Source organism: Leptodactylus fuscus, chromosome 11, assembly GCF_031893055.1.
Source record: "Leptodactylus fuscus isolate aLepFus1 chromosome 11, aLepFus1.hap2, whole genome shotgun sequence".
Classification (NCBI taxonomy): Eukaryota; Metazoa; Chordata; class Amphibia; order Anura; family Leptodactylidae; genus Leptodactylus; species Leptodactylus fuscus.
The window spans coordinates 11,970,569-11,983,553 of NC_134275.1; the positions used below are offsets into that span (position 1 = coordinate 11,970,569).

Below are 12,985 nucleotides of genomic sequence, written 5' to 3' on the forward strand. Positions count from 1 at the left end.
TACAATGTAGTGGTATATAACACAATATACTGACCTATACAGTACAATGTAGTGGTATATAACACAATATACTGACCTATACAGTACAATGTAGTGGTATATAACAATATACTGACCTATACAGTACAATGTAGTGGTATATAACACAATATACTGACCTATACAGTATAATGTAGTGGTATATAACCCAATATACTGATCTATACGGTACAATGTAGTAGTGGTATATAACACAATATACTAACATACTGATCTATACAGTACAATGTTTTAGTGGTATACTCCGGGGATATAACACAATATACTGATCTATACAGTACAATGTTGCAGTGGTATATAACACAATATACTGATCTATATAGTACAATGTTGTAGTGGTATACTCCTGGGGGATATTGATCTATAGGGTGCACCCTTCCAATCCTATACTTTCTATGTATTCTTGACAATTTTCTGTCCCCACCAGTTTGATACATGGGTCGGGGGTCTTTTCTACCCCTCTTTTGCGGTACTCTGAATACATCTGTCACTCGCTTAGCAGGTACTTGCAGTGCAGCTCAATTTGCTTTGGAAATAGATGTTTGCAAGTAAATGGTGATCATTGTTTCCCGGCGATAGCAATCTCTGGGTGCTCTGGAGAATGTCAGAAAGCCTGCCTGCATTATATAATGGAAACCATTGCAGCATGGCCATGTTTTATTGATGTACCTGCGTAATGAATGGGTTATGACATTTGCCTGGCCTCGCCAGAGAGAGGGCTGAATAAAAGACCTGAGCAGAAACAGCAAGAAATGGTGAGCAGGATAGCAACAGAACAAAGTCTGCAATGTGTGCCAAGGAGAAGGATAGGAATAGATAAAGCAAAGAGAGACAGCCATGCATTCACCACAATGCGGGCGACGTACAGCAGGATGAAAGGTAATGAAAGCCAAGTCACAGGAACGCCGCCATCTAATACAGCATTGTCTGCACATGGATATATAGTGCAAGATACCAAGCACTGCTCAGAAAGTAAGAGAAATGGCAAAGAGACACTCAGCGAAAGGAAATGACTCAAATCCATTAGAAAGAAACAAAAATGTTACAAAAATATCAACGTAATGAGATAAGATAATAGAAATTATCCAGAAATGCCTAAAATTACTGTGAAGATACATAATATAGAGATATACTAGAATACAGCCTATGTATATACTAGAGATCAGCGGTGACATCACTGAAAATACAGCCTATGTATACATACTAGAGATCAGCGGTGACATCACTGAGAATACAGCCTATCCCTATACTAGAGATCAGCGGTGACATCACTGAAAATACAGCCTATGTGTATATACTAGAGATCAGCGGTGACATCACTGAGAATACAACCTATCTGTATACTAGAGATCAGCGGTGACATCACTGAGAATACAGCCTATCCGTATACTAGAGATCAGCAGAGACATCACAGAGAGTATAGCCTATCCATATACTAGAGATCAGCGGTGACATCACTGAGAATACAGCCTATCCATATACTAGAGATCAGCGGTGACATCACTGAGAATACAGCCTATCCATACAGTAGGGATCAGTGGTGACATCACTGAGAATACAGCCTATCCGTATACTAGAGATCAGCGGTGACATCACTGAGAATACAGCCTATCCGTATACTAGAGATCAGCGGTGACATCACTGAGAATACAGCCTATCCATATACTAGAGATCAGCAGTGACATCACTGAGAATACAGCCTATCCGTATACTAGACATCAGCGGTGACATCACTGAGAATACAGCCTATGTATATATTAGAGATCAGCGGTGACATCACTGAGGATGCAGCCTAGTTATATTCTATATATTGGATATAATTTGGGGTTGGATCAGGGTGGGCGCATAGAGATACTACATTAGATGACACATTTACTTCTGTCATTGTCGTCTTCGCTGCATTTTCTCCACCTCAGGCCTCAGACCTGACTCGCATAGATAATTTAGAAAACTTTGTGATTTTTCAGCTTTTACAACTTGAAGTCTTCCTGGATGTTCTTTTTCGGAGCGTTCCTTAATCCCTGTGACCTGAGAAGCTGTTGAGCAGGTCCTTGTAGCCAGAGATTAGATGGCTTTTTTAAGCAATCCCGAGGACTCAGAGAAGTGATTTCATTCTTAAATCTTTTGATATGAGAACCGGTTTAATTTAGTCGCTCCCAGAACCTCTTGATAAGGCCAAGTGCTGCAGATTGCGCGGCGGAATAAGCCGGACGCACATAATAGTGTGAAGTTGGGAACAAATAAATTAAGTCGTTCTGTGATGTTCAGTCGCCTCTCAAGGACCTGACGCAAAAGGCTTAAAGTGACAAACCAGCGTTGTGGATCTGTATCTGCCACACACATGTTTTTGAGAAAAAATTCTGTTTTATTCCAATCCACTGTGAATACAGTGATGATAAATAACGCTGTAGTCGCCCCCACAGATTGCAGGAACAGGTGCAGCCATACATACAATGTTCACACGTTTTACGTAATGCCTTCAGCTTATCATTTATTGTCACTTTTTGCTGTTGCAATTTCATGTACTGCAGATTCTACTTAACGATTCAAACACTAGAGCAACAGTAAAGACTGACACTTATCCACACAAACCTTATCGAAAAAGCAATGGGAACGTGGCGGTGCATAAGAATTAGACATTATACCACATTGAGGCTCCTAATATCCTACAAATGAGAGAATGACACCTGACCGGCTGCTGGTACAGCTAGTAAAGTGATGGACTAAGCATAAAACTGAGCGATCTGCCAGCAAAAAGCAGGAGAAGTGGTGAACGCTGATATATGATGACGGGTACTCACAATAATCATGCGGCACACGTGTCCTCTGCACAGTTCTGAGTAGGATGAATAGTGGATGTAAACCACCCAGCTGCCCACAAAGATGCCAAGCCATGCCAAGAAGAGATATTTCACCTTGATACCAGGAAGGCGACTCTAGGATGAAAAAAACACAAGAAGACAGATGAGAAGTTGAGTATACATCACACAGCGGCGGATATTAAAGAGCTGGATGGAAAAAGAAAAAAAATAGACTTTACTTTCATCAACAGAATTGTATGCCGGGCACGGTAAGACGACCGGGGGCTGCTGTGCCAGGCTCACAGTGTCAGCATCTTGCTGTGCAGAAGATAGCTCTGAATATTTGCTTAGAATTCAGTGTCTCAAGGTCACCGCTTCTTGTCGAGTCCGTATATAACTGCGACAGGTTTGGGTCACGCAGGATACAAGAAACCTCGCAATCACTTCACTTTTTCTTAAATACATATTTTACCAGTCTTTTTGTGCCTACACCAGATAACTAGTTGCAAGTGAGACATATCCCAAAAGGAAAGCTCCAGCCTGCACAAGGAATTAAGACTCACAATACCTGACTGTCAAGTCTGAAACATTTCCACACCAGAGGACCCCACAACAAAGAGCCCAGAGCCCCCCAAGCTTACCCTGCACGAAAACATTATCTGCTTACAACTAGGAGAGGTGTTCAAAGAACCGATCCAATATCTGGAAACAACTTACTATAACACTGATACCTGGGGGTACGGGGTAATGGCAGGCTGATACTCGGGGTACAGGATAATGACAGGTGGACACTCGGGGTACAGGATAATGACAGGCTGATACTCGGGGTACAGGATAATGACAGGCTGATACTCAGGGTACAGGATAATGACAGGCTGATACTCGGGGTACAGGATAATGACAGGCTGACACTCGGGGTACAGGATAATGACAGGCTGACACCCGGGGTACAGGATAATGACAGGCTGACACTCGGGGTACAGGATAATGACAGGCTGACACCCGGGGTACAGTATAATGACAGGCTGATACTCGGGGTACAGGATAATGACAGGCTGACACTCGGGGTACAGGATAATGACAGGCTGACACCCGGGGTACAGGATAATGACAGGCTGACACTCGGGGTACAGGATAATGACAGGCTGACACCCGGGGTACAGGATAATGACAGGCTGATACTCGGGATACAGGATAATGACAGGCTGACACTCGGGGTACAGGATAGTGACAGGCTGACACTCGGGGTACAGGGTAATGACAGGCTGACACTCGGGGTACAGGGTAATGACAGGCTGACACTCGGGGTACAGGATAATGACAGGCTGATACTTGGGGTACAGGATAATGACAGGCTGACACTCGAGGTATAGGATAATGACAGGCTGACACTCGAGGTACAGGATAATGACAGGCTGACACTTGGGTACTGGAAAATGACAGGCTGATACTCGGGGTACAGGATAATGACAGGGGACAGGATGACATTGTCTTGGACGTCTGTGAATCTCACAGCTTCATCTTGTTATCGCTCCTTCCTCAAGGGCCTTTGTAACAGGTTTAATGCAGAGCAAGGCAGGGACACAAATCCTATTTGTTGCTCATATTAGGAAGCAAATTCTGGCCCCAGGCACCCAAGACGTTCCCTTATTCTTTATCTAGCCGGGAGGACGCCATCTGGATCTTCCGGCTCTTGATGTATTAGCCATCACTTAGTTGTACAGATCTGCTGTCCTGCTCCCCGTGTTTAGTAATACAAGGTGATGTGCAGGGCCAGAGCAGCGCTTGCTCACCACACCACCATCTTCTAATGCAATAACATTAACTGCACAAGCGCAGAAAATGGAAGCAAAGGGTTAATTGGATCTATAGGCCTGTGTGTACAGGCTGGACAGGAGGGGAGGGGGGGGATATATATATTTAGTCCTATAGGTACATATTCCATCATAGAGCAGAGGAGATTGACTCAAGTCCTTTATATGTGTAAGGGCACCAACCAGCCATAACGTTACAACCCCCCTCCTCCGCCTAACATTATGTAGTGCCCCCCCTCTCAGACCCATGTAGACCTGGTCCCTACTAGATCTCCGCAGGATCCTATAGTATGGATAGTATCAGCAGTAGATCCCATCAGACCGGTAAGTTGCTCTGGGTGGATCAGACTTGTTCTCCAGCAGATCCCACCAATGATGGATTGGATAGAGATCTGGAGCAGTCATGGCCTCCATCCCTCTGCTCATCATCCCTGCACATTACCCTACTGATAGAGGACACTACAAAGATTCCACCTCGTAAAGGTCAAAAAAATTAATGGGTGGCAGAAAAAAATGCTAGTTGAAGATACCAGACCAGGCCAGCTGTATGAAGATACCAGGACATCCCAATCTGGCCCTTGTCACAGTCTCTCAGACCCTTGCCCAGTTTCTTACTTCTTAGTCATTGACTAAACTCCCCGTGCCCCTCCATTGTCACAAGGTAATCAATGTCGCTCCCTGCTCCTGTGGTTTTATTGTTATGGCTGCCCCGTGTCGCCCTCCACAGCACATAATAAACTTTCTGTATTTTATGCCAAGTATTTAGAACATCAATAACTTGGAGAAATCTCTGGTCTTGGAGCTGCTGTTGGATTTTCTGTGCAAATCTGGACCTGGAAGGCATTAAAAATGGTTGAAAAATTAAGAGACGGGAGGTTAAAATGTATATTTATGGGCGAGCCTGGGGCGGCCTCGGCGGTTTCCATGGTAACGTCAGGCACGGAAGATTAAAAGAAACAAATTAAGGCAGAATAAAGATAAATACCCGGAACGTTCAGTGCGAGGACAGAGCTGGGGAAGTATTAGCATCAATAGATTAGCCACAGAAAGGGTCAATGACACGGGCAGGGGTGTAGGTACCGGGGTAGTCAAAGGATCGCCACATGGCCCCCGCCATTCCTAGTTACACCACTGGACATAGAGGCAGCACTGAGCGCACCTCATACACTGCACATAGTGTGAATGGCAGCCAGCGCTCTCTTAGGCCATGACCCACAAACCTCCGGGTATACGGTCAGCTCCTCACCAGTCATGACATTCACCATTCCTTATACTGATATTTTCCCCTCTTTTTCGCCCATTCTGTGTCCCAGATCTCCTGCACTTACATCAACCCTCCCATTTGTATTTTGCCCCCTTTTATAGACCGTTCTTGAAGACTTATTGCCCTGAATATTGGTCGTGCCCTTACTGGTTCTGTCCCTATACGTTACACCTAGGACCCTTGTCATATATATTGTCTGTCACAGCATATACTGCACACATTATATGTATATAAAAACTGTGGAATAGTAGGTGGGCTACTGGCCCCTGTTATCAGCCATGTCAGGGGAGAGGCCGACTGTAGGACAGGGGAATACAATCTATTACTATCTGTTATCAGCCATGTCAGGGGAGAGGCCGACTGTAGGACAGGAGAATACAATCTATTACTATCTGTTATCAGCCATGTCAGGAGAGGCCGACTGTAGGACAGGGGAATACAATCTATTACTATCTGTTATCAGCCATGTCAGGAGAGGAGAGGCCGACTGTAGGACAGGGGAATACAATCTATTACTATCTGTTATCAGCCATGTCAGGAGAGGCCGACTGTAGGACAGGGGAATACAATCTATTACTATCTGTTATCAGCCATGTCAGGAGAGGCCGACTGTAGGACAGGGGAATACAATCTATTACTATCTGTTATCAGCCATGTCAGGCTAGGTTATCTTAGTGCTCATAAACAGGGTAAGTGTCACAACCCTCCTCATTTTCATTACATTATATTACATACTGATATACATGTGTACATTATATATACCGTATTTATTTAATTTTTTTTTTTTTCTTTTTTGGGCCTCATGGATACCTTGTGCTTCTGTTAAAAATCGCAGATTGTAAGCGCTCATATACTGATAGAGCATTGGAGGGGGGAAGGGGCAACTTTAGTCTGACGGCAGATATAATAGTCTTCTATACAATTCTGATATATTTAGGATCTTACGGTTTGTGCTTTAGTTAGCTGCTGAACATCTCTGCAATATCATCTGTTGTAGAGACGCTGCCGCCAACCAGAAGTAAAAATAAATCTGTCATTCACTACGATATAAAACACGACTTTTGTGTAAATCAAAGGCAGTGAGGTCTGCTCGTCTCCAACCATAGGGATGGACTTGTTTTATGCCCACATAATGTTACTGTAACCCTGTAAGATTCACCAGTGCCGCACCGTGTCCTCCCCCATATACCACAATCATTATTGTGGACCCCAAAAGGTGCACCAAAGGGGGCTGCATATAAGGAAGTGACAGAAGGTCTGAACAGCGATTTATAATTCCACCTCCAGCTGCCTCCGCAACAGAACTTCACTGTAAGGACATTCTGCTTTAAGGGAACCTTTCATAGGACCCCTAGTAGATATCGCATACAGTGTAATACATGTCCCCGAGTCACAAAACTGATGCACAAACCCGATGTTACTGCCTTTAAGAAGTCATCTAGGCTTATACCAATGATCCTCAGCTAGCCTTGTTGAACGGGCATCTCTGCTTTACTAGTCACGGTCCTGGGTGGTTATTTGGCGCTATATCATACCCTTCCAGGTGTGACCGACCTCCCGCAGGCTGTAATCCTGATCTGGCGCACCCCAGGGCTTCTTCTATGTTTGTCTGCCGCCCACTGTGACTAACAGGATCATCTGCATCACCCAAGATGACATTGTAAATGGTAATAAGTTTGGGTTTGGGATCAGTGTTGTGACTATTATGCTGCACTGGATACAATATCGGCTGGTGATGACTGGGGGGGTCCTATGACCTGAGAGGGTCCCTTTAGTATAGGGAAACTTGTAATGTACGCCTTGTGTCTAGGTGACAACCAGCATTCTGCATTATGTATGGATTGACATGTATACATGAAAACCTCTCGTATGGGAAAACTGCACAGGGTTAAAGTTAACCCTTAAATATGAAGAGACCACAGGGCACGTCCTCGATCCCTTCACATACTACAGCGTGCTCATTCCCATCACTATGCCATTGTCCCTGCTGATTTATTCTGTCATCTCTCTGACCTTGTTGGAATGGGAATCCGCTCTCCATAGACAGCAGGGATCAATCTGAATAAGCAGAGCTGTAGTGTACAGCATGGGGGACGCAGCAGCCGCCTGTGGCTTGATAAGACAGTAAATACATTTTAAGCTAACAGAATCAGAAATAACAGCGTACTTTAATCTAGATAAATCAATTGCTGGAAATCTATCACAGAACTGTGGTGCAGTCTTATGTATTGAAGCGTTATGTCTTCCCCCTCAGCTGTGGCGTTGTACATAGCTGCGTAGTTTAGTTCTTAGATGCAGAATGGAGCCGGCGGCTTGCGGTGTCGCAGAGTAAGATTCGGCCGTACCACTTACACATCTCCAGTGATTCTTCCTGAAAGGTTTGAGGTTTTGCTCTGTTTGCAGACTGCAGGGGATCTTTCCTCGTGACAGATGGATCAGTTTGGCAGAGGCAGTCGCTTCTTCCCCCTCAGTGTATCTGGATTCGTTCTCTGGCCTCCATTAATTCTACCTTCAATCCCGCAGCCCTGTCCAAAGCACAGCAAGCAGGATCTGACATGCGGATAATTCGCCAATTCTACCCTGCCGGGACATGGAAAGTGGATTTTTCTTCACAAAGTAAAGTTTCATAATTAAAGATATGATATTTTGTAAGTACAGACATGTTTCTGACTTCTGTGATACTAACCCATGTACTCTGCCTGTCCCACATACACCCATGTCTTTGTTGTAACCTGCAGATACAGGGACATCTTAATGTGTATTTACAGTCACGTCTTTGCAACCTTTTCCCAATACTTCAGTCTTAAATATGCACTAAGAAGCTGAGGTGAGAGGTTAGGGAGGGGAAAGCAAACTACAGGAGGAGGATGGAGCAGTAAATGGCTGAAGGATGGAATAGTCTTAGGGCAATATCTGGCCACAGGCAGCCCGTCTCCCAGGTAGAAGGAGATAAGAAGCGGCTTAATGAACTAAATCTATTCTTCAACAAATTTAATCACACACCAGCTCCTCTGACCCCAGCATGTCATTCAACCACCCCACCTACACACATTAGGGCCCCACCCTCACCTGATTGCTCAAACCAAACCAGTTCCTCTTGCACTCATCTGCCTACAATCTGATCTTCACAGAATCCCAAGTGTGTAGGAAAATCAGGAAGATAAAACCAGACAAGGCCGGAGGACCTGATGGGATAAGCATGAGAGTTCTTAAAATGTGCGGAGACCAGCTGTGCGGTGTTATTACACACGTACAATATGAGCCTGAAGCTGGCAGTGGTATCACAACTGTGGAAAACATCTTGTGTGATTTGAGTCCCAAAGAAACCTCATCCGAAGGACCTCAACGGCTACAGACCTGTAGCACTGACATCCCGCCTGATGAAGGACCTAGAGAGACTGGTCCTGACACACCTATGCCCCCTAGGGAGCTCCGCTCTGGACCCCCTCCAGTTTGCCTATCGGCCGGGCATTGGGGTAGATGACGCCATCATCCACCTTCTTCACAGAGCTCTCTCTCATCTGGAGAAACACAGGAACACTGGGAGAATAATGTTCTGTGATTTCTCCGCTGCTTTTACCACCATTTAGCCAGGACTACTGAGGGACAAGCGGGACCTTGTTGGAGGTGACCATCACCTGTCCAACTGGATCCTAGACTACCTGACAACCCGCCCTCAGTATGTGAGAGCCCGGGACTGTGTGTCTGACACTGTGATCTGTAGTACAGGGGCACCACAAGGTCCGGCTCTCGCCCCTGGTCACACTGTACACTGCTGACTTTAGGTGAAACTCATCCAGCTGTTACTTACAGAAGTACTCCAATGTCTCTACAATAGTAGCCTCATCACTAGTGGGGACGATAGGGAATACAGAGACTTATACTGGGACTTTGTGGACTGGTGTCAGCGGAACCACCTCAGGATTAATGCTGGGAAGACCAAGGAGATGGTGGTGGGCTTTAGTAAGTGGAGACATGCCCCGAATCTGGTGAAGATCCAGGGGATGGGCAGTGAGATAGTCAGGACCTATAAGTACCTGGGTGTGCTCCCCAATAATAAGCCGGACTGGGCCGATCACCTGGATGTGCTGCACAGCAAGGGCTACAGCGGGCTCTACCTGTTGAGGAGGCTGAGGGCGTTTGGGGTCCAGGGGCCACTTGTTAGGGCCTTTTCCATCTTCTTCGAAGTGGCCTGCTGGGGGAGCAGTATACCAGCCAGGGACATACATAGACTTGACAGGCTGGTTAGAAGGGCCGGCTCTGTCCTGGGGAGTCCCCTGGACCCAATACAGGTGGTGGGTGACAGAAGGACACCGTCCGTGGTGAGCTCCATGCTGGAGAACAACTCCCATCCCATGTATGTGACCGTGACAGCACTGGGCAGTACTGTCAATGACCTCACCCCAAGTGTGAGAAGGAGCTATCGGAGATCCTTCCTCCCAACCGTGGTCAGGCTGTATAATCTACATCTGGCCAAGCAGAGATCACTCCGCACAGAGAACTAAATGATCCTGAGTCTTTCTTTTTTTGTTGCTATGACTCCTGGTATCTTTTCTATCTGCTCTGAGCTTGTCTGTGTGCTGCCCTGTGATATATTACTATATTATCTGCTGCTGTAACACACTGACTATCCCCATGGTGGGACTATTAAAGGATTATCTTATCCTATCTTAAAATCAAGATGTGATGGATTAGTGACATAAAACTTGTAGCCCCTAGCTCACAATGCACAAGGACGTCACAATATGGAGCCTATGAAATGCAGTTTTCATGGGATACACTGTAGACTCTGCACACAGTCCACTAATAGAAAGGCAGTTTGGGTCAGCAGCAATGCAGGGACCCATGAATCCTGCATCTCTATGAATAATGCCCACTTGACTTGTGACCCAGTATACAAGCATGCCCCCTGAAGACCCCAAGGTTACCTTCCATTATATACCGCTAGTTCACTAAAACTTTGTCTACACAAGCACAAGCATAGATTTTTCTCAATTTCTTCCAAATGGCTATAAAATATTTTCCAGAGACGTCAAATCTAAATGAAATGTCAGGCTTTCTGGTTTGCGCATTTGCCGTGGGCTGCGTTGAAGCCTTACCGCACCAACTACAATTCACAGAGTCACGCACTGTCATTACATGTCATTTTACCAGCAATTTTTCCCTTCCTAGACACAACGTGAAATTACAGTGTCCTGCGGTTTCCTCTTCAATCGGAGCTGCCTCATTGCCTCTCTGTACTGCAGCAAGTGGGAGGGAAGGGGGTATCTCTGAGTGATGTTCTCCTGTGGACCCACAACCCCTGCAGACCTACCCCAGACCCTCTCCCTGACACATCTCCTCCTTATTAGTGTGCCCTACAGCTCCCAGGACATCATTACCACTGTTATCTTAGAAATCCCTTCATCATCTCGGTCACAGCTCCCATCACGTAGAGGATCCAAAGCTTCAGGTGGGCCGCACGGCTTCACGAGCCCCTGCTGCTTGACTGCATACATATATTTTTGGCCAGCAATACATAAAAAGATGAAGCGAGATGTGGGGGGCTGGGAGCCTTGTTCTCGCTCTTATCCTGTGGCTTGTTCTGAAGCTTTATTCCACAAGCATTTAGAATCTCGCTGAGGATTATTCGCTGTGATAGTCCGCACCTTGATTTCTGTGGCTGACGGGCAGAGGTACAAGGGTAACGTGTTCTCATCAGTACCCAACCTGGCCTTACTATCACCTTGTATAATTGTGCAGATTCATAGCCAAGGGCTGAAGCTTTACAGAAAAGGGCAAGGTCAATTAAAGGGACCTTGACGGATTTCTCCTGAGTTCTCTCACTCTTCATCAAAGGGACTTTTAGGCTTGATAAAAGACTTGACTTGCCTGGAAGACAAAGCTTGTCTGAAGGCGGCCGGTGCCATCCTGACCAATTGTCCCTATCGGCCTTATAATCTATGCTAATATGTACAATGCCACAGCTGAGGTATATAAAGCTTCAATATAGAAGTCTACAAGTCTAAGGAGATATTCACACATGGTGGATGAGCTTATCAGAACAAATCGCAGCAGTTTGGTAATGGTTTTTGATTTTGTTGTGTTTCGCCTGTATGATCCACATTTGTTTAACCTTTTTCCTGTAAAGAACATATTTCTTACACCCAGACAGGGAGGCCGTAGTGAAGGACATATAAGACACATCGCTCCTACTAATGGCTATGTCTCAGGTTGTATAGCAACTAGAGATAAGAGCCGTTTCTCATATTCATGGAGATGTCCAATAGGGGGAGGTTGATTTTAAAAAAAAATATTTATATATATATATATGACCACTGAGACCAATCAGGAACTGGTGACATGTGAGTGATGTCACTGGTCTCTCTAAAACAACCAGTGAGGTCACAGAGTGATGTCAGCAGGTAGGTGAGGCGCAGGACTTCTGACAACAAATCCTAAGAACAAGCCTGAGTGGACCCCAGAGCATGAATTGCTGCAAGTCCTGGACAACCACTAGAATGGCAGCTTTAAGACATTTGATGTGATTTAGTCACCTGAATGGAGTTCTGCCTATTTCTGTAGGTTTTAAGGTCGACCATGTATTCATTTGACTGTATCTCCTGCTGTGTCACCGCTGGAATCCATCCAGACTTAGTTTCATAGCTGGGAACCCCATCTTGGATACAGCCTGAGATATAGCCAGCTGAAGTACCTGCAGCTTCAGCCCGCACTCACCTCAACCAGAGTGAGATGTGATGGCAGACTGCAAGGAAAAGGAACAGATCCTCGTCTCCTTGTATACTCAGGGAGGGGAATACTAATGACATTTGGGTACTATCATTCCCTTCAGCAGAGAGCCTCCTGTACTTGCTTGTCTATCTACTCACTCCTCCGCACCTAAGCAGAGTATCTACTGACCCCATGAGCCAGACACTTACTAGCATCTGGATCACAGTATCACAATACTCACCCCATTGACACACCCTAAAATGAATTGATATTTTCTGCTGTCCCCATCGTATCTTTGGCAGAATGAAGCTGACTTTCTCCAGCGTTCCCCGTTACACGCTACAGTAATAGCGATA

The 12,985-nt window shown here is 45.5% G+C and overlaps 1 protein-coding gene across 1 annotated transcript in view; it reads right to left on the reverse strand.

Annotated features, from left to right (window-relative positions):
* Positions 1-12,985, reverse strand: part of DIPK1B (divergent protein kinase domain 1B) — a 62,153-nt gene that overhangs the window by 29,161 nt on the left and 20,007 nt on the right. The window contains exon 3 of the mRNA XM_075260744.1: positions 2,841-2,975. Within this exon, the coding sequence (XP_075116845.1) occupies positions 2,841-2,975 (135 nt within the window). The remainder of the gene's footprint in view (positions 1-2,840; positions 2,976-12,985) is intronic.